The sequence below is a fragment of the Melospiza georgiana genome, chromosome Z (assembly GCF_028018845.1).
Source record: "Melospiza georgiana isolate bMelGeo1 chromosome Z, bMelGeo1.pri, whole genome shotgun sequence".
NCBI classification, from domain to species: Eukaryota; Metazoa; Chordata; class Aves; order Passeriformes; family Passerellidae; genus Melospiza; species Melospiza georgiana.
The window spans coordinates 57,853,498-57,876,777 of record NC_080465.1 but is presented as its reverse complement, the minus strand read 5'-3'; the positions used below and the strand labels follow the sequence as shown (position 1 = coordinate 57,876,777).

Sequence of the window (23,280 nt, the reverse complement as noted above, 5' to 3'; positions counted from 1 at the left end):
ATTCCCATTCTACAAATATACTTGATTGTCAGCATTCTGTTTTTCCACTGCGGTTTAATATTTACCAGGCACTATGAGATGGTTCTCATTTACACTGGTACAAAACATTATTTTACAAAGCTTGTATGCTTGTCGTGACCTAGAAGGAGTTTAAAAAAGTACAAAAAGATGAAGAGAAAGGAAGGATCAGGATAATGATTGCAAAAGATTAGGAGGCTTGTAGTCTTTTTGGTGCAGGCTATCTTGTTAGTTACTTAATACCATATCCTGTAGTAGTGTTAGTGATTAGTGTCTGCTAGTATTAGTTGAGATGATGAGTCTAGTCATAAGAGTGGTACTCTTCCCCTTCAGCTCAAGGTGACTGAAGGTGACTGCTTTCTGGTGTCTAAACCTCTGTTTCATTGAGTGGGAGAAAATAATCCTGTGTGCTGAGTACAGGCCTACACGGGGCCAACAGGACAGAGACACAGCAGCTCCATCGCTGCCAGCACTGTGTCACCTCCAGCACTGTGTCACCTCTCACCTTCAAGGTGAGAGGGCTCATCACCTCCCGTGCAGCCGCTGATGGGCCCGCTGTGCCCCAGGGCAGATGGCACAGGGTGGCTGGTTCTGTGCTCAGGGCACGGTGGCCTCTGCAGGAGGGCAGGGGAAGGGCGAACAGAGCCATTGGATGGTTTGGGTTGGAAGGGACTTCCAAGATTGCCTAGTTCCAACCCCTTTCAACACCTTCCACTACAGCAGGATGCACCATTTACAAAATCTTGCCGCTTTAACTCAATGCAAGGTTGCAGAGAAAAGCCATGAGAGCAATTAGAAAGGGGCCTAATGATGAGAGGCAGTCTGGTCAGCTTCTCAGGGAGAAGGTAAAACAGAATCAGGAAGTTGGTACAGAAGGAGGCAGAAATATTTAACACACTAAGGTGATGTTGTGTAAGCTGACATAGGATAATGTTGATTTTTGTTGTTTTATTTTTTAAGCCAGTAGGTAAAATTTACTGTTAAGACAACTTCAAAAAATAAATCAGGTATGCATTTGTATGCCAGAGATAATGTTAACATTCATTTTTAACATGGTTTGTGTACTTTAAGTAACTTGCTCTAGTTTATGCAGTTCCATCTGGCCTGTGTTATCTGAGAGTTCAGAGTGCCTTCACCTTTTATGAAAATAATGCAGATTATTCAAGCTACCTTGAAGAGACGACCTGTCATGAAGTGTGATATGTTAAGATTCATCAGAAGAATAAATTGTGCAGAATTACCACTTTCCTTGCTTCAAGGCAAAGCTTGCCAGAAGGGCTAAGCCACTCTTGGACTCTTATTTTTTGGGTGCCAGTTGTGGAAGTCCTTGTCTTGTACAGGAGACTGAATGGGACTGAAAACAGGCATGTTTATTTGCACAGCTAAGTCAAGTTCAGCATTTACACATACAGGATGCAGCATTTGCATGCAGGCCATTGGTACTGAGGCTGCCTTGGGATCAGCACATTGCCTCAGAAAGGAGATGGTTGTGATCTACTGCAGCCTGCACTGGACCCTGTTCATTCTGCTGCTTATGCTGTTTTTTCCCTTCGGACCTGAAGAAGCTCCTGCACCTCAGTAAGGAATTCTAGCAGCTTTTAGACTTGAAAAAAGACAGGAGCTAAGCATGCCTGTTGATATTGTCCTTGCTTTCTGAGAAGGGATTTGAGGTGATTGTTAAATGATTTGATGCCTGTGATGTTGGATAAGTCCTTACACCTGAGCTACACGGTAGAAGTGCTGAGGGGTAGTACAGACTCTGGGGCATTTTTCTCTCACACAGCCTATTCCCCAGCTGGTTGCTCCAGTGAGCCAGAAGTAGTCAGCCTGTTGTCTCTGCACATGAGAGGACTGCTGCTGTCACCCTGCAATGGAGCAGAGAGGATTAAGGTGGTGTTGGGTGGTCACTGTCAATAGTGGGGACGTCTCCTCTCCCACAGCTTGTGCCAGAGCTGTGTTTCCAACAGGGTAAGACTCTGCTCAGGTGCTGGAACCTCTCCTCTTTTAGAATAAGACTGGTTCCCCTTATATCACTGTCTGCCAGCCTGAAGAGTCAGCCTCCATCTTTCTTATGAGCTTCCTTTAAGTACTTAAGGGCTTCAGTGAGATCTTCCTGGAGATCTTCCTTTCCTTCTCCAGGCTGAACAACTCCTCTCTCAGCCTGTTGTCATAGGAGTGGTGCTCCAGCACTATGATCAGTTTAGTGGTTTTCCTCTGGGATTGTTCCATCTCTTTCTTGTCTTGAAGACCCCAGACCTGCGTGCAGTTTTCAAGATGGAATCTCACAGGGGCGGAGTAGAGGGAAATAGTCACCTCCATCATCCTGCTGCTCGTGGTGCTTTGAGTGTAGCCCAGGATGTGGTTGACCCTTTGGGCTGCAAGTGGATGGTGTCAGCCCATTTTTGTCTACCAGCACCCTGGAGTCCCTCTCTGCAGGGGCTGCTCTTGATGTGTTCTTCTTTCCAACAGTCTGTGCTTACGTTTGGCGTCACCCTGATCTGGCAGTCTTGACTATATCTCAAGATGGAAAAATAATGCTCTGATGGGTTGTTTCTGTAAATAAACATAGTGGTGATTTTTAAAATGGGATTTTTTTTTTTTTAGTAAAACTCCTTAAAAATACAGGGTTGTAAAATATCAGAAACTAAATGTTCTTGCTGGTGATTGCTCATCCTGGTTTCATTCAAGAGGATGACTGTTTCTTCGGCTATAAATTAAGTTTTCTCCACTTTTTCTGAGAGCAGTTCATCTAAATGTCACTCTGATACACTTGAATGTAGTTATTTATTACTGTTCAGAAATTAATTGTAAACACTTGTTTTGCAATTTCTTTTTCTTAACAATTAGAAAATCATGGTTGGCTTGTGTTGTCAGCATCCATATGGAGCAAATTTTCATGTCCTCAATTCACAAGTAATTTTTTTGTTTTGTAATTTAAAATATAAAAGACGGATATGTGAAGCAATTTTGTTTCATATCTCCTAAGTATTTATATCATATAAATAGAGCCAATTTCATGGTGGAATAGTTTGCAAATTGTTTTGTTTCCCTTCTTTTACATTAGGTGACGGTATAATAGAATACTAACACAAAGTGAAATTCTGAAATGCTGTTAGATATGTTTTTATAGACAGTATAATGTTATGTGAGTGTTTTTACTTAGTTTCCATGTTCTTTTTTCCCTCCATTAAATGTAGGAAGTTTTGTATTGTGTTAGTGTCTCCCATATGGTTTGCTTTAGTCAATATATTTTTTGAAGTATATTTGCTGTGTATTGGTAGTCATGCACTCATTTAAGGGAAAAAGGAAATCGCCGAACCATTCTCTTTTTTTCAATCAGGATATATCATGGAGTGAAACAAAAATTTCTGAACATTGCATTTAACAGTTTTATCATTGTATATGGAAAAATGAAACATTTTATTGTTACTAGCAATTATACTTTTCTACTGACTTATCCATGTAAGACAGACTTAATTATAATTCTGATGGCACTAGAAGTTTAAAATCTTGTTTTTTAGCCCCTTAGAGTTATGCTTTTATGCCATTCACTATGTTAATGGGAGATTTATAGTTCACATTTTTTTCTGTACTTTAAGTATGAAGATACTAAAAAAAAGCTGGTTATTCCATGTAATAGATATATTTTGACAAAAATTCAGTAGTATCCAAAGTGTTATGTATTATGTCACTTCATAAAATTTAACTGGAAGCTACTTGAGCTAACTTTTCCACATTTAGGTGTTCAGTCAGTGGACGTCTGGCCTGTCATTTGTCTTGAGTTACGTAGGGTATATTTTTGCTGTTGATGTGATCATCAAAGCATGGCAGTAGTCCATGGTAATTCAAATGAAGAAAACAACAGCAACAAAACTTTAATATGTCTGATGATCAGATTAGAAATAAAAACATCATTAATTTTTGAATATTGCAGTACCAGCTAATTTACTCAGGTAATTACATACAATTATGATAATTTGCATTTCATGGTAAAGCTTTAAACTTACAACATCAGTATTGCCTTGGAAATTGTTACTAGATGGGGAGTCTTCTGGGAGTTCTTAAACCAGGCAATAAATTCAGTTAATATAAAATAGTAATTAATTTTGCGTAGCAATCAAATAGTGAAATCTCTATACCACTTTAGCATATCTTTTCCTTTTTCCATATATGATAAAAAAAATTATGAAGGCATAAACTCATGACTTTTAAGAATATGTGTTTGAAATTAAATACTGTTCTCACCATAGAAGTGTTTCATGTAGATTTATTTTGCACACTGCAGCATTTTCCTGGAGCTGGTTGACAAAACTGAGACTTGGTGTGCAAGCTGTGCAACACTTGAGAGACTTGTCAGCAGGTGGAGCTCAGTGCCAGAAGACTAGTTATGTCTGAATAAGCCAAAGCTGTTAGCATGAGCTCGGGAGAGATACCCAGGGCAGAAGCAAGCTGAAGCACCATGGTACAGCCGTTGGGATGTTGTAATGCCTTGTGCTGGTAGAGTTCGAGGCTTAAAACTGTACACAGTAGAAAATGCTTTTATCTGTTCTAGCATAATGCTTGAAAAAATACCACAGAAGTTCACCTCATATCTAATCACTTTTGTTGTTTGTTATTCTTTTTTAAAAGGCTTCAGAGACCTTATCCTTAGTGATTGCCTTAAAAATAAGATAAGCCAGCTTTTAGTGAAGGTTGTGGTAATGAAAAAATTAGATCTCAGTCATTACACAAGGAAAAAATCCCTAAATACATGAAACAGAGCTGAAGTGCTATTTTATTTGTTTGTAAATTATTCTACCTAATGTGAATGTTTTATCTTTCCATCCTTGCTTTCTAGAATCCAAGACATGGTCCTCTAATTAGTATGATCTTAAAATCAATTGCCAGATTCTTGTTCTGCAGGTTTGTATTTGAAGAGAATGTGTTCAGAACTCTCACTAAAATAGTAATTGACAAATTTAATCAATTTGTATGTTTTGATTTTTTCACTGTCAGTTATACAGGTATGAGAGAGGCTTTGCATGAGTTTGTGATTTCATTAAAGATGTTTCATTGCATACATTTTTGATGTTGGATCGCGGGGTCCTGAAACGTAATCTGCTACGAGAAGTACCACACTCTTGGTGGTTCCTTTTCCCCTGCTCTGTCAGACTATGCAGGTTCTTTATTTTGAAACAGATGCAAGGAAGTGATTGCCTTCTGAGACAGGCCATTGCAGCAATTGCAGAAAGCAGAACTGTGGAGATAAATTTGTCACTTTTCTTACTGATTCAGGAGATACATTCTTATGCTCTGTAGTGCATCACCAAACATCTCCCTTATCTGTGTAAGTAATTCTCTACTGATTTGAGGCTCATGACATTTATATAAAACTAAGATTGTATTAGAGCATGGTAGGGGAGCCCTTCACAGTAATTTGATTTATATATTTATAAATCTTGTACACTTCCACAATGTTATTGCAAAATCTTAACTTTCTTGTCAATAGACTCAGAGCCAGAGTTAGTCTGTGCAGCCTTTGGTATCCTTATCTTTTATTTTATTTTAATCTCTGCTGAGGAATTGCTGCCAGTACAGTCATGCTCTAGAAATTTTTGCCTATCTATTTATTAAAGACCTGGAAATAAACAGTTTTATTTGGTGACTGCCTGGACAGCTGAAGTTCAGTTTTGTTTATGGCCACCTTCCAAGCTTGCTGGCTTGGACCTGTGTTTCTGGCATACAGCCAGAATTTGACATGGATCAAAAGTGTCCCAAATGTCAGATGCTGTTAGGAAGTGTGGAGAAGATGAATTCTATTAATCTTTCTCTCTTAGTGAATATATTCTAGCTTCTTTTTTAAGTCTCAACTGCTGATGGACATATATCGGAGGAAGAACAATACAAAAGGAGATGACAAGGTAGTAGGCAGATAAAATAAGTCATGCTTTGTCCCACTGACTGTCCGGAATTTACAGGATAAGAGGTCAGTGGAGCTGTCAAGACTCTTGCCATTGAACATGCCTAGAGACTTTTGAAGTAAAAGGCTGGACTAAGTTCGCACACTAAGGCTCAGAACTTAAGTATTTCTTAAGGTTAGCGTATTATCTATCAGAAATGTGTTGAGAAATTACTTGGTCTTGGGGAAAATTAGAAGTATAAGCAAAATTTTTGAGGAATTGAAGGAGGTGGATCATTCACAGAAACAGGACTCTTTAGAATATTTGAAGTGCAGAATTAGGTTACTCTCTCTGTATGAAGGAGAGTTATAAGCTCTTGAGATACCTAGACCTCTCTTGAGCTGCCAAAAGTATTTCAAGACCTTTCATTTCTTCCTTGAGGAAGCAGGCTTCACCATAGTAGTGTTCAGAACTGCATACCCACTGGGGATTTGTTATTTCACTATGAATCTTCTCTGTAGATTAAGAAAGCCTCACAGAGAAGTTTCCTTAAGTTTCCTTTCAAACAGAAATCACATAGTAGTATCCAGCATATGTTTCTCTGTGTGCTGGGAGAAAAGTAGTAATTCTTTTCCAGAATCATCATCATTGCCTTCTTTCATCTTTTTCATAGTGATGGGACTGAATTAGTGTGATTGCTCGCTTCTCATAGCCTCTAGGCAATGCACAGGAAGTAATATGATAGAATTTGGCTGCTTTAAATCACTTCTCTGCTTTTCTCTCTTCCTTTTTAAGTGCCTGATTAAAAATACCATTGTCCTTAAAGGCAATTATTATGCTTCTAAAACTCCTAAAGTCTGCTGTAAAATAATTATTAGAATTAGGATTTATGTTTTTAATCTAGTGTCACTGGTAGTTTTCTGCCAGATAGAAGTGTATGATTTTATGCTTAGCTTCTGGTTTTTTTTCTGCTATGTGGGGAAGTTCTTGCCTGCTACAGACTTGAGAAACCAGAATGGCAATTCAGTTTTCAGACCACTGTCTTCAGGTTACAGAGCTATTTTTTTGTTCTTCTTTTTATTTTTTTGGGTTTTACTGCTGCTTTTTAACAGTGGGGTAAGTGAAATAGCATGTTTCAGATAATCCTTTCTTTTTGTTTTTGATCATCTAGCAGTCAGATGCAAAACATTTCTGGCCAGTTTAGGATGCAGGTGCTTGAACATCAGCACTAATGCCCGATTTTAGATTGCTTAAGGCATCCTGCCTGTGACATGATGCTGTGACTCAAGTCTGCCAATCACATGTAGTTGTCTTGGAAATCTAGGCCATGAAGAGCACTGGATATTAGTTTTCAAACAGGTGAAGCCCTCTTTCCAACAGACATTGAGGTTTTTCCTTGTTCAAAATAGTCTTTAATAGTAGGGAAAATTGAAGTTCTGTGTGAGACAGTGGTAGTCACTGTAATTTTGTCAAAAAATTCCAGGATACTTATCTCAATTTCTTTTAAGGGAAGTATAGAAACAGGTCATCAGAAAGTTAATTTCTCTTTGGCTGTTGTGTTAGGGTAACGTGATAAAGTCAGTGGCATTTGCGCAAAGAAAATAACAGATATCCAGGAGTTTCTGAAACTGATATCCTCGTCCTAGAGGAAAGAAAGCTTGGAGTATCACAGCCAAGATACGTGGAAATTTGTAATTCTTGGAAAATTATTGAAGGTCTTTACTTTTAGAGCACTGTAGGATTTTGTAGACCAAATGCAGGTTGTTTTCTGGAAGTTACTGCAAAATATTTCTGCAAGAAAAATGATTTCTTAAATCTGATGTTTTTTGTCAAGTTTCTGAAGAAAGTAAGATTTGATGGTGTCTAGAAGCTAGAGTATAGATTAGTAAAACTAGAGGGGAAAAAAGGAAAGAAACCAAATACAGGATAGAGTGGCAGAGCCTGACACTGGCAGCTCAAGAGGCAGCAGAGTGTTTAGTCAGGGTCAGAGTGTGCCTAGGAGTCCTATCAAAAGGAGCAAAATGAAAAGAGGTCAGGGACAGTGCTGAGGACAAGGCTACCGTGTTGGTCCAAAGTCTGTCCAGGACACAGGACCAAACATAGCATTGGAGAAACCTACCGCATAATCATGTAGGACTCATGCAGGACAAAGGGCCGGAGACAGAGCAGTTGTCAGTATAATTTCATGAGACAGTATGAAATTATGTGAGACTGTGGCTTCATCAATACATGTTGCCACTGTGGTAAATTGAATGCTAAATCACAGCCTATATGGTATGATAAAAAAATATACAATATATATAAGATATATATATATATATATATATATATATATATATATATATATATATATATATATATATATATATATATATATATATATATATATATATATATATATATATATATATAATATACAAGAAAAGTATACAAGTAGTATACCTGAGCTATGTCTGCAATTTTTTGTTTCTGATGTGCCTCAGAATGACTTGTTTTGTTTCTAGATCTTGGCTATGAATACTAAGATGAAATAAAATCACTTAATGTTTGGCTTTATGTATAATACAAACTTCTGTCATTCTCCTTTAGATTAAATTTACTTAGTTTTGCTAGCACTCTGTAACAATGAGGACTTTCACAATACCTAACTGAAATTATCTCACTCTGGAAACCTCTGTAGCATTTACTTAGCAACTCCTGTAAAAATGAAAATAAAATGGAAACACAAATATATTGGTTTGGGGGGCTCAAATGAGATGCTTGACAGTCTTGACAGTTTCTGTATCATGTTAACCTGAAATTTTTGTCTTCTGTGGTAATTGCTGTTTAGAGCAGTTGAACATGTTGATTTTTGTACTGAATTCAGTGTAATGCAGTACAGAAGGAGCTGGTGTGACTGAGCTGGCCATAGACAATTGTAGTGAAAGATGATGCAGATTTTGCATGGCTTTTAAGTGAGGGGAGATGTATTTAGAGAGTTCTAAAAATGAAAAATTTTGAAAGTAACTTCTGAGCTAGAAACAATGAAACAAACAAAAAAAAAGTAACTTCTGGTTTATAAAACCATAAGACTAAAAAAGGTAGCTCTGGGTTTAAAAAAACTAAAAACCTTTTAGGTTTGTACTTTGTTAGTCTGAAAGAGAAACATGCATCCTCAAGGAAAATCAAAGTTCAGTGCAGCTGATATAAATTCAGTTTTCTTATGTTAATTTGTTGGCTCTTACAGCATAATGCGGAGATGATGTTTTCTCTGTAGGGGGTGGGGAAAGACAAACCTGCAAGTGGAATTATAAACTTTTCCTACCTAATAGGATCCTGCTATGATGTGGTTGTGCTCATTTAGTGATGATTCAAGTTCCAGGCCACAGTAATATGTGACAACTACATAAGTACCATTAATGAAGGAATGATTTGTTTTAGACTAGTTTTGATACAGGCAAATGAGATAGCTTTTTGACAAAAATGCAACTGTTTTCTTCTTAGGCTGTTTTGTATTAGTATGCAAAGCTGTGACTGTGTGTTGGTCTGCTTGAGACTGCTGCTGCTTTTGTCCATTTGATCTGTTCACTCCATAGGGATTTTTTTTTATATAACTTATAGAGTAACGCTGGTTTTGTGGATAGTTGTATGTGCAATTTGATCTTGGTGTCTCAGGAACTGTGTGACAATGAAATTTGTAGCTGATGCATTAAATCATGTATAGCTATCTCTATAAAGTAGAAAATACTGATTTTTTAGGGTGGGGGGGTGTGGGCACAAAAGGATTTTCTTCTGTAAAAGAAGAGACTGGTCTTTGATTCAACAAGCAGCTTGAGTATGCCAAATAAATACAGCTTATAAAATTTGAGGGAACGCTGCTTGGTTGTTCAGACGCTTTTTAATAACTAATGATTGAAGTAAAAAAAGGAACTCTATTGACTGAACTAATAACTCAAAGTCTTTGCATTACTGTAGAAAAAGTGCTGCCTTGTTTATCTTGTTTCATCATGGTAGATAAAATTTATGAACCTTAGCTTGAATAGTATTGAAATCTTTTATTTGGTACATTTACTAAGACTTACACACTGACTCTGTCCTCCATGTTTATTTTGATGATGTTTATACTTTCAAAGTAGTCATGTTTGTGTCTAGGATTTGTAGCTGTAATCTGTGCATGAGTTCAGTGGACCATAGGCTTCACTCAGAGTTGAATTTGAGCACTGCCAGTTTTGAGGGTTGGCATTGATGTTGTTCTGTTGTTTAAATTGGCAGATATTTGTTGTTTTGGCACCCTCCGAGGATTACTTATTAAGCCTACCTCAGTTATGATGCTAAACTTGTGTTCAAGCTGTCACAAAGTTGGTCCATTATTTTATCTATTAACATGCAGGCTGATTTGTGCATAAACAAGTATCTGTCAAGACCAAAAGTAAACATCACATTCTGACTACTCTGCCAAACAGCTGTCAGACAGAAATACCTGATCAGATTTGAATCTAGGCATACTGCAAGCTCCTTCCAGTTATGAAAGTTTCAGTTTTATTGTTTAACACATCTAATCTAAATGTGGATTTGGCTAAGAACCTGTCATGTCCCATTTGACTGAAGCTCTTCATAACAAAACTTTGTTTTGTTATGATAAAACAAATGTACCCTCTCACAGTAGGATTTTCCAAACAGGTTACAAACACCAGTCCATATTTAGTAATGCTGTTTGTTGGGAGAAGAAAAGGGCTTCACATCCTGCCTGATCACTTAACATACAATGCCATTTCTTGGTGCCTGACACAGCATTTGCCAGGTGGTTTCATTAGAGCCAGTCAGTGAGTCAGCTCAAGCCAGTTAATGAATTATAGGAGGAATCTTGATTAATAGATGCCAGTAGATGTGTAGAGGGCAGAAGTGAAGAAATCTTTCTTTGTACCAGTCAGAACACGGTGATGACAAACATAAAGGTAGCACCCCTCTGGTGCAATGACATGGTGGTTGGCTGGGGAGACAGGATTTCTCTGCTGCCTATAAGAACTTCCTTTGAAGTTAGGGAAAAATTTGGTGGTTTCCCCTCTTCATGCCCCTAGAGAATAGTGTTTTCTGTAGGTTGGCATGGACTTCTGCTGAAGCTGGGCTGCAGGTCCCTGCCTGCAGCCTGGGTCTTGCAGCTATTGGATATTTAGTTTTCGATGTCTTTTGAACCATAGGAGGATTGATGGATTTCAGGATCATGCAATATAGTGAGGCTGTTCTTATTCTTTATTCTTTACACGTTGACTTTTGTCCACTGCTTCCCCAACAGCTGTTCAGGTTTCAGCTACTCCAATATATCTAATCCCTTCCAGGAACCAGACTTTCTTGAATTAAATGCCTAAGATCTGGACTCCACCACTAGCTTTGTAAAGCACTTATCTTCAGCAGGTATTGCTGAGTGTAAATATGGCTGAAAACCAACCATATCCATCAGTGTTTGAATATATTTAATGAGATCTGGAAAGACTGTCATTCCTCTTGTTAGTGAGTAGTGCATTCTAATTAAAATAATTGACCGATGTAGTAAGTGCAGTCACTAACAAATGCCATAGTCAGTTCATGCTATGTTTATAAATACTGCATTTAGATCTGTTTTGGGCTTAACCCCCTGTTGGCCCAGTTGGAAGAAGCATCATCTGCTTCATTTGCTGATGCACAGAGTACTTGCTCCCATAGCTTTACTTTTCCCTTTATGCAGTTGGTACAGCATCCAGTTAGTTGAATCAGTTGTCTTCCCAGGTCTTTGCATACAAAATGCTGAACTTAAACACATGCAGTCCTCCTTAGAAAACCATGTTTTGGATGGAACCTTTGCTTGAGTTGAGGTCAGGAATTTTTTTTTTCAAAATCTCTAGGAAGAAACTTCCCAAACTGTCCTTCTCACTGACCTGTTGCCTTAGTTCTCCGTTCCCTGTACTTTACTGGAGCATCTTCTAACTAACCTCCATGGCAGAAATAAATCGCCTGCTTGCAGCTCATAGCTGTAATTCTCTTCTGTGCTGATTTATAATCCACCCCCCGCTACAAACTGCTATACAGATTTATTTTATGAGATCACATTTTGTCAAGATACTGATGCCATTGTACTCAGTGAGAACAGAGAGGCTCTGCCTCTGCAGATCTGGAATAAAAGAATGAGAACTGTTTTTGTTTTGTTCTCTGCAGAAATGTGGCTTGACTTCCTGTTGTAGGGTTTTAGTTTTAAAATAACTAACACAGGTTGTAATGAGGAAAGGAGAATGGCTTGTGCTCTCAGTCTGCAGGGTGTGTAAGTATATATGGATTTCTGGCAAGCCTGTTACTGTTATTTTAAGTTTGTGGCTAGTAAAGACAATTTCCAGTTCCAGATGGCATTCTTTGGCATGCACAGTGCTCTTCAGGAATTTGTCAACATGCTTGTGGTAGCTGTGGATGATCTTCATCACTTCCTTACTTCAGCTGCAGACTGTTGCAGAGAACATTAGGAGTTGAGGTATTTTGGAGATTTATTTGCAAGACTTTATGTTTACCAGTCTGGATCCTTGTGTAAAAATGTCCTGGACATTGAGTTTGTATTTGCTTGGCCTGCTGAGTTCATTGTGTTGAGAACTGTATGCATAGCTTTGTTCTTCAGGCACTTGCACTGGAAAATTTTGCATGCCTCTTGTGAAATGTAGCCTAGAGGTTCTTCACTTGTGGCTTTTTGTTATCAGCCCACAGAGTGGTGACTCTAGTTCTCTTTATTAGGCCAGTAGTTGTATTAAAGTTCTTTTGGTCCTTGAGTAATATTTACTGGTTTGAAAAGCTTGATGTTAACTTTTTAAAAATTGAAGCTAACTACTGTACACCTAAAACTCCACCATTCTGTTGAGGAAGTGCCATTACAGAATACTGTAATTTTTGTACAAGTGCCAAAACAACTCTCTACCTTTATACTTGGTTTTGTGAATAAATGAGTATATGAAAACATCAGGACATAAATTTTATTTCCTACGCTAATTCCCATCTCTAGTGGAGGAGTACTGTTTTCTTGGTTGCTGTTTTATCACAATCTAGTTCATTAGAGATGCAGTTTTCCAAGTAGGAGTCATGCTGCAAAACAGGTGTTTATGTAGAAAAAAATCAATTTCTTCTATTACCTTAGCAAGAATTTTCATTCTAGCTCAAGCTTTGTTTTGTTTTGTTTTTTCTTTTTTAACTTGAAAGAAGGATGGCAAGACCAGTCTTTTTGTGCGTAGATGCATATAAGTTCAAAAATCTATTGTAATTGTAAGACTTGAGCACTTCAAATGGCAACTGTAGTGTTGGTCTTGATTAAAACTCTGGGGCAGCATGAAGCACTACTACATTTCTCTGTTTTTCTGAGAATTCTGGTCATAAAACCCTGAAACTATTTCAACTGGATGTATGCAGTACTAAAGAATAAAATTAGTCTCTTTGATTGAAAAATTCTCCTAAGAATTTTAACATTGAAATGGTTTGTGGATGCACATTTATTCACTGCTTTTTGACTTGTGGGTCTTGGTTTTCTTGAAGCAGCAGCCAGCAGCACAGTCCAAATGTTGAGCATGTTGTCCTAGCAGATGCTGACCTTAACCAGCAGTCAGTTCATCATAGCATTGTTTTTTTTCATGCCATTGATTTTTTGAATTATTAGCTGCCAGTGGATGTAAGATGTTTGCTTTCTTTTGTGAACATTAGGTACTGCAGTACAACTATGAGTACTCAGTGCAGTCTGTTTTATGTTCTCCCATTGCAACTTAATGAGCACAGAATTATAGCAAGAGAAAACTTGTGAGTATATTTGGAGATCTGTTACTGTGATGTGGTTCTGACAACAAAGAAAGAGAAGGACCATGCCATGAAAAGACAGTTCCCTTTCATATATAGCAAGAGCAGTCATATACAGACTGAAATTTAAATTTAATAGTTTTTTATTACTTGAAACAAGTAAAATGATGTTTTGAGAATTAATAGTTTTTGTACATTCAGTTAATAATGGCATTGTTGATTAATAACACTGCTCTTGAAATCAGTGAAACAGTTCATATCTGAAAATGTACATACAAGCCTGAGGTTTTTAAAGGATGGAGGTCTTAATTTTCCCTGTTATATGTTTCCAAAGTTAAATAAGGTAATAGTGTTTAAATTTATTTTTTAAAAAGTATTTATTTATTCTAAATTTGTCCATAGGCTTTCAAAAGTTTTAATTGGTTTGTTAAATTGCCTTTATTGATATCAGGTGTAATTTACTTGGCATCATTATGTGATCAATGGATAGAAGTGTCTTGGGATTTAGTGGTGTAGACATACAGTCATTAAACAGAGAAGGAATACTTAATTTTGGGGGCCTATCTGCACTGCAAAAACCCTTGTCTGGCTACCTTTTCCTTCCACAAAAACAGTTTTTATACAAGATCTCAGTGCCTCAGCTTAGGTGTTGAAATACATTTAGTCATCTTTTTCTCTAGAGAGCTGTTGACATTCTTGACGATAATTTGCTGAAATCCAAATATCATCTTTTTAAAAATAAAAGTGCTGTTAGGTGTATATAAGAGTTAAAATGGACTGTGTTTCTGGAAACATTATTGCTAACCCCTGTTAAGAGGTGCTCAACTTTCGTTAAGACATTTAATACATGTTCATGTGTTTGGAAGATTTGCTAATTATTTAAAAGATGAAGGTGACATTTCCCTGACATTTCATATGTAGCTTGAAAAATTAGCCTTCTGAAAGTCTTAATTAAAACAGAAAACAGAGCAGACAACTTAATGTTATGATAGATAGGGATTCAAAAAAGAGAGTGAAGGGTCAATCATATTGTAATATCCGTAATTCTTTTTTAAAGATCTGCAATTATTTTTTTAAAAATTAATGTATTTACACAGAGTGTTTGCTGATAGCCAAACCTTTCCTGGGTAAAATCTGCCAAAGATTTTTCAGGTTTTTGTCTCCAAATATTTCACCAGTCTCTCGCTTAATACTTTTTCTTGTTGCTGTTTGTAGCTACTGTTGTAACTTCAAAATCTGATATATAAGAAATGAAATACATAAAAGTAATCATAAGAGAAAAAAACTTTATTTTGAATGAAAACAAATATTTTTGATAGTAAGTTAAATAAATCCCTGAACTTTTTACAAATTGTACGTATTATTTCTAACACCCTTTGAAAAACTTTTAACATTGACATTGTATTGTGTTACTACATTCCTGTATACCAGCCTGTAGTAATACTGCCTGATTTCATATAAACCATTAATAACTTCTGATTTACCACTCAAAATAGCGTCTAAATGTTCCTGAAGATGTGAGGTCACTAGAAGTGATCAGAACCAAAAAGCATGCTAGAAAGTTTCAGGAAAAGAAGAATAGAGCAGAAAACATTACATCGCTGTACTAATTGATGTGCACCTGCTTCTCAAATGCCATAGAACCGCAGAATAATTTAAATTGGAAAAGATCTCAGGGGGTCCATCTGGTCCTGCTTCTTTCTCAGAGCAGAGCCATCTTTAATGTTATGCCAGGCTGCAAAATGCCTTATGCATGTTGGGGGTTCTAGCAGCTCCAGTGTTGGAAGTCCCTCTGGGAAACCTGTTTCAGTGTTTAATCACTGTCCTCATTGTGAGGTTTTTGGTTTTTTTCAGTATCTTAACTGGTGTTTTCCTTAATGCAAATTGTCCTTTTGCTATGTACCACAGAAGAGTTTGGATTTATGTAACTGATTGTATTTTCAGCTCCCTTAATTAAAAAACTGATGTAGGAGAATTCAGAAAGACTAAATAATAATGCTCAGATATGTGGAGGAGCTTCTGTAGAATTAGTGAATAAGTAGATTGGGCTTTACAGACTTGAGAAGTGCAATGAAGGGGATTGTGATAAAGATGTAGTGGGATACCTGGGGGAAGTGAATAAGGAATAATGACTTTTCTTTGTCTTTGCAGAAGCAAGAAGTAGGGCTCATCAAATAACCACATTAGTCAAATGATTCAAAACAAGCACAGAAGCATGTTCTTCAAAAATGTGTAATTAACTTGTGCAAGTGGTTGCTACAGTAAGGCATTGTAATAAGTTACATAAATTCAGAAAACAGCTAAAAAATATGGAAGGAAAATCCTTCCATGACTGTTGCGTGTAGAAACATCAAATCTTAACCAGTGAGGCATATCTTATACTACAGCTGCTTGGAGAACAAAGACGTGCTCTGAAGAATAGTCATTCTTCTTTTTCTTACAGATTATTAGTCCACTGGCGTAGTCTAGGATATGCTTTTGGTCTGAGAAATTATAACAATTATCAAATTTCACACTAAGTCTTGTTTTTCAGGCTACCCCCTGCAATGCAGGATAGGTAACATTAATTTTCATCTAGTGCAGTGTTTTATAACAGGTATACATCAATTATGCATAATTTCTGCTGCTTTGGAAGGTGTTTAAAACAGAAAATGCTACCTTATCATAAAGTGATTTTTGAATACCTATGTTGTTTTAATTGGTTTCATTGTGTACATGAGATATTTTTAATTAGCTTTGAATTTTTAAATTTTTAATTAAATATTTAAATTTTTAATAACTGTACTATATCTACATGGCTCTGCACAGTTCTAGATACCTACAGTAGTAAACTAAGAAAATGCATATTACAATTCCTGGAAAGGGACTCCAAAGAGATGATCTACTCAACTCAAGCAATCAGCTTATATCCAACCAGCAACTGGTTTTGTGTGTGAGTGCCATGTTAATAATTTAAAATACTCTGTGTTTTTTTGTAAAGATGACATGATTCTTTATCTGGTTTTCTGCATGTGGTCTTTCTGAGATACCTAATTCTGTCATGAATGGGACCAAAAAAATCCCCTAAAAAACCAGAGAACAGTGTTTTGAGGAATAAAATTAGTCTTATTTCTGAAACCTTGTCATAGGCTTTAGCGGTATTGGCCATGTTCTGCTGTATGCCCAAATTTTAATAGGTCAGCATTTATATCTCTTTCAGTAAGTGCTAACAGCTGTGAAACAGACATACAAAGTTTTTTGTGGTTAGTATATCCACTCATCAGTTGGCAGGCCAGAGTTAATGTCACAGTAAAAATTTATGACATGCTTTTGGGGCCTCTCCTTAGTAACTTACAATCTCCACTACTGAAGTGACTAATGCAGATGATCATTTTCAGAAAGTTATTTTCTCTATTTTGAAGAGTTTCTGCTTGTAAATCACAAAACTTCATTCTCACTCCATACTTCCGTAGACTTAAAAAAACCCCAAAACTATTCCTTGTTCTGCCCATTGTCTAAATTTAAAGCCTTGAGATGAATGTTGTTCAGCACTTTTTTCATTGAGGAATGTGTATTATGAAACAAGAAAGGAAGCTAGCATTCCCTTTACAAAAACTGTATTAATTACTCTGGCAGATGCTGTCTGTATGCCTGTTTCATCTGTATGTTCATTGAACATCGTTTGCAGTAGCTGCTGGAATTTCTCTGTCTAAATTTATCTTAGAGCCCTTGTATTCTACTGAATTTTATCAAAATGTCTGAGGACCAGTTCCCTAGACAAATTACAAAAACAGTGATATCATTCTCATCTTTTAGATATCACTGATTAATTTCTTCTAATTGAAATCCCTTTTCTTCTGAGAGCATTTTCTCTTTCACTTGTAGAGTCATCATCACATTTCCTCTGAGTTTTCTGTGAAGGTTCTATGATTTGGTTTGCACGCCCACATTCAACTTCTGTATCCATGGGGACGGTTCACATCTGACTCATGACACATTTTTTTCTTTGAATGGAGTAATGTTAGAGTATGGGCTTATTTGTATCACTATACATACATGGCTGACTAGTGTTTTAGGAATATTCAATATATGCTGCACTGTCCTTTGTCTCTTGCTGATAATCATGCACCTTTGATTTGTAGTGTTACTGTTTTCCTGTATCTCAGAAGCATTAATTCTATTTTATTTTTATCTTAGATCTCCCTCTAGCCTCTTACTTCATTGGTTTTTTTAGAAAAGTATAGACTATTTTTCTTTTATAAAAACGTCTAAAATACAGTCCTAGTCCTGGATTTATACCGCTAAAAACCTCTTCTGGGCTTTTACATCACACAGTTCAATTTAAGCAAAACCTTTTTTTCCTGTTGCTTTTTCTTGCCTATGTTCGTTGAAAATACTGTTGTGACTCTGACTCATCTGGTCTGCCTTTTTGATTGTGTCACTCTGCTGGGTATATTGTTTTATTTCTTGTACACTGTTAAGATTTGCAGTGATTGCACTCAGTGACAAGACTGTGTGCTTGGCAAATGAGCGACTTGTCCATAGGAATGGACAAGTTAAAGGGCATGACCATGGAAGATAAATTGTAGTGAAAAATCCACTAAAACACACAGGATCTCACACTGCACAAGATCCCTCAAAGACAGTACAGGAAACACAGAAGCCCAGATTCTGGTCACATATATAAAGATGCAGTTGAGGAAATCCTCAAGTAAAATAGCAGGTGCTTCACTCATGGTTTTCAACTGACCCAAATCCTGCTCTTGTTTTTTGGTTCTTATGCTTATTTTCTTCTTTCTGTCCCTTGTGAGAAGAGAAAGAATGGAAGAATGTCAGAATGGTTGTCTTCTGTTGTGGCATCTCTTGAAAAAAGCTGAAGTAATTTTTCCCCTCTTAAGAAGGAAAGAAAACTGAACAGCTTTTCATCCTTCCATTCTGACACTCCACCGGCGCTGCCCTACCATGCTTCAGTGATACCAGTGAGGTTATAGCCCTGAAAGTGTGAGCACATCTCCAGTTCTTCCTGTTTACTCCCCTGCTATCTGCAGCTGTGTAGAGTCATTTCAGTGGGCTCCCAGCAAGGCTGACTCTGTGTCTGGGGTGGCTGAAATTCCCTGGTGTTCTTTCAGGTGTTCTCCTGCTGACCTGCCTGCCTACCCCAGGCTGTGGGCATCTCAGTGGTGTGTGTGGATGGCATCTCATCCCACAGCTTATCATTGTTAAACCTGATGATATCCCCTGCCTCAGTTATGTCTAGTTTATGATATAGTTAATTTCAATTTGTTCTGGGGAGTCATTAGAAACATGGCTAGTTATAAAAAGGGAAATATCAGTCATGCATTTTTCATAATTTTTTATTATGTGCTCCCATGACACAGATGTGTTTAAACACACTTAAAAGAAATAGGTTAAAATGTTTTCTGATGACAGCTTGTATTTGCGTACATACCTAGCTTCTTAATGGTAGAGTACAAGTTTTTCTGTAGTAATTCAGTTATTACATAAAATATTATGATCTACAGGTTAGTTTGCTTTCTAGTGAAATTGGTGTTATATAAAATAAGTGAGAAATCATGCTGCCATTTTCTTGATGTCTCTGAAACTAATTCATTTGAGCTGAAATGAAACTGAATCAGCTAACATGCTTTAGTGGCTGTGTTGTGTATGCTAGTAAGTGTAATACTCCGTAATGCTCTCTATAGCATCACTGGAGCAGAATTCCTAATACCTTTCCAGTGCCCAGATCAGATTGTTTAGTCTAATAGTCACATGTCTTACAACTTTGAAACTTTTGTCATGACTACATATTTGGCATGTTTGTTCTGTTTGGTGACATGATGTCTGTTGGAATGAGCACTGTGTGGAATTGTAATGAACTTTCTGAGTGAAGAGTGCCTCTGCTCTCTGCTAGGTTCCTTCAGAAATTTTAAGTTACCTAATACCCTGAAATAATTCTTTCAACTACTAAATCCTTTGTTGAATTGAGAGTGTCTTGACTAAGAGGTTCACAATTTGGGGCTGGGGAGAGATCACTGAAAGATAGCTGTGATGCACATTTGCTTTTATTTTGTAAATCAGACTTAAAATAACACCCTGATTTAACTAGTAAGATATTACACACGCATGTACATAAATACATTTTAATATAAGTAGATGGGATGTTCTGGTTTGCAGTTCTACACTAGTTCAGAAAAAAGATATACTTAATGTGCATTAAAAAATCCCTTTATACTGATTTTTATAATATTCTGAGTGAAAAAGAGGTTTCCTGCAAGATCAAACAGTTCCTTCTAAGGCACGCTGCAGCTGGAAAATGGCAAAAAAAGTCAGCAGAAGACCACTGTTGTAGCTCTTTAGCTTTATCTAGGTTGCCCTAAAATAAATAAACTCAGTACTGACTGCAGTTGTGTTTTTGTCATATGTTTGATTAGGCCTGCTGTGCAAATTCTGAATCTTCATTGCTGTAAGATATAGACTAGTTTCAATATGTCAGGGGAAAGAACTGTAGAAATGCTAAATACTGTTTATAAATGTGCTATAGTTGGAACAGGATGCGCTACATTTTGAACAAAGCCAACGCTTATCCCTTAAATCCACATTTCAGTACTCACTCTATTTAATGCAGAAGTTTGTCTTTGTATGTCGTTCAGTGGTGCTTATCAAAGTTGTCCCAGGCCTTGAGCCTGATATTTTGAGTGCAAAAAGCCCCCTGTTGTTAATGTGTTTTTGTTAATGAGAAATTGGTGAATGTAGAACCTTACTTGTAGTTTGATGTTGTTGCTAGATAAGCAGGCTGTTAGTGTCCACTAGAAAGGGAGCGCTTGAATTTTGGTTGTGGGAAGTGAAGTAGAGTTTGTACATCTTTTGGTAACTTATTTTCTCCTGTTATGTAAGAAGTATACAAATAATTGGTGTTAAATCTCATGGCTTACTTCTGAAGAGATGTGCAGAATGGATCATTCCACAACCAGCATGCGAGCTAATGTAGACTTTGTGTCTTAGTTGTTAATGAAGTTTTTTTGGTTTTGTTTGTTTGGTTGGTTGATTTTTTTTAGAGTATTTTTGGTTTTTCTTTTTTTTTTGTGTAAGCAGTTTAATTCAGCAGCATTATAAGAATAAAAATCAGGTTTCAGCACAGAGTTGTTTTACTAAAATTAAATTACTTAGTATATGATAATATTGAGTCCGATAAAATGTAAAAAAATGTTATTGATGGGTAAGTGGGCACCCGGTTAATGAGTATTTCTGTGACAGATGCACTCCCTATCAGAGTTCTCACAATTTGGCTGGTTTTTGCACTCTTTTATTCAATAGCGTACAAATTAAGGCAAATTGCAGACTTCTGCTAAAAAATAAATAGCGTTATTTTGCTAAGAGAGCGCTTAACCTGTATCTTGTAAAATAAACTCTATTTGGAAATAATTTTCAAAGACTGCTAAATTTGGTGTGCAGATTTGTTGCTTGTTTGGAAATCTTGGAATGAACTGAAGCTGCATTTCTTACCTTATGAGATCATTGGTTTCTTCTCTCAAAGGTGTACATTGGAAACTTGGAAGCAATTTTTCTTTGTAACACTGGCAGTTGTAGTCTGTCTTCATTATCAGTTTTTTACAGTTTTGAGTTAACCTAAAGCATGAGGTTGTTAATGTGTGATTTTTCTGCTTCAAGTTTATATACTTTATGAGTACTCATTGAAGTATCTTTGCTGTTTCTGAAGGTGATTTACAAGTAATAAACTCAGTTTGTCCTTATTGAAAATACTTTTTTTTAAAGGTTGTTATTACTTTGAGAGCTGATAGTAGACATGAAGAAAAATACAGTCTTTGGACTAAGTCAGCTTTTGAGACTTTGGAATTTATATTGATTTCTGCTGAACTAGAGATGCTTAAAGGCTGTTTCAGTGTTCCAGTCAGAACCCTCTTCTTGCAGAATTTTAAATTCAGGCAGTGGCTTGTCAGAAGTGACTGTGGCACTTATGGTTTACAGTAATATCAGAAGAGAAATGGCTCCTATTACTTGCACTAATGGATGCTAATATTTACAGGTAGTCTGTTGTTAGAGAAGGACCTGTTAATAAAGGGAAAAAATCTAAAAATCTATTAAGTAAAGATAATGCACATAGATAGAGTTTTTTACTATGTGGGGATTTTTATTACATATTTTCAGATCATTGTCCCTTTAAAATTTCAGGTATTTCAGGAGAACTGAGACTTATGTCTCTTGTTTTTGGAGTAAAAAACAATTTCAGTTTTCTTTATAGTTCAAATATTTGCACAGAATATTTTAGGAAATATAAAATTTGTAAGTGGTTAAATTGATCTCTGCTTAATCCTGCTGATTTTGACACTTTCTGGCTTGTATCAATAGCAGTTCAGCCCTTATCTTTTATTTAAGTGAAATTCAGGATTCTATATTGTACATTCTCCAATAAATTCATGATCCTACAGATTTGCCTTTTTTCACTAAAGATTATGGCCTTTCTCCTAGGACAAGAAGGATAAAGTGTCAAGGTTTGACACTATACGTCATTCCATAGCTGGAATTATAAGGTCTCCAAAATCCATGTTGGGTTCATCATCGGTAAGTAGTACCAATACTGTAGTTTGTGATACTGTTTTTTCAGCTTAAATAAGATTTCTTTTTCCTTTAAACATCGTGCATTTTCATCTGAATGGACAAAAATTAAATTAAAACAATGTTATATAAACACTGTTCTGACTGATCAGCATACAGGATAATATCATGGTATAGTGGTGTGTCAGAACAACTTGCCACACTTCCGGAGAATCACAGTTTGTATGTTCTTTGCAGCTCCCAGAGTGGTGCTCTATTGTTCAGAGTATTCTTCCTGATGAAGCTGATTTTCTTGAAATGCACTGTATGATAATAATCTCTATTAGGTTAGATGGCCATACATGTTTTACCAATTGTTGCAGAAATTGTATTACCCGTATTTTTTTAAAAAAAGCTCCAGTGTACAAGCATATTGTTACTATTGCTACTACTCCTGTACTATATAAGTTACTTGAAGTAATCTTGCTTAAAACCCTACTAAAAATGGTTGTTGAGTATCTCTGAGATATAGTTTGCTTTTGTTGAAATTCTGTAATTGCTGGACAAATGTCCTTGTTTGTTTTACTTTTGTATTTACTTCTGTTTGTTTCATATGGAAGCTTGCAAGATTAGTTAGAAGCCTTGAACCTCTACTTGTGGATGTATGAGATTGTACTTGAAAACTTGAAAACCTTCTGCCTTTTTCTTGAATATGTGATCACCATAACCCTCCCAACTAAAAATAAAACAAAAACCGCAACTCAAAAACCAAACAAAAGGGGAAAAAAACCTGGAAGAAATTTGGGTGAAGTTTTAAAAATTGTTTAAAATTGCCTTTTAATTGTGATCTTGTCACCTAAAATACAAGCTCAAAGTAGCATTCTTGAGAAAACTTCAGAAGTAATGGGTCTTCTATTTTATGCTGCAGGATTGCATCCAAGGACCCATTAAAGGGCACAGCAAACCATATTTAAGCTAGATAGTATTCAGAAGGGGTGGAAGAGATAACAATTACATATGTGTAAATACACATGTTGTATGCAGAGGACAACTGTACGTAGTGATGAAGGAATGGAAA

At 36.5% G+C, this 23,280-nt stretch overlaps 1 protein-coding gene across 4 annotated transcripts in view; it reads left to right on the top strand.

The window, feature by feature from the left end:
- The window catches only part of FER (FER tyrosine kinase), a 158,547-nt gene that overhangs the window by 54,890 nt on the left and 80,377 nt on the right, over positions 1–23,280 (top strand). For all 4 annotated transcript variants that reach the window (XM_058043459.1, XM_058043461.1, XM_058043460.1 and 1 more), the window contains one exon: positions 22,137–22,229. In XM_058043459.1, the coding sequence (XP_057899442.1) occupies positions 22,137–22,229 (93 nt within the window). The remainder of the gene's footprint in view (positions 1–22,136; positions 22,230–23,280) is intronic.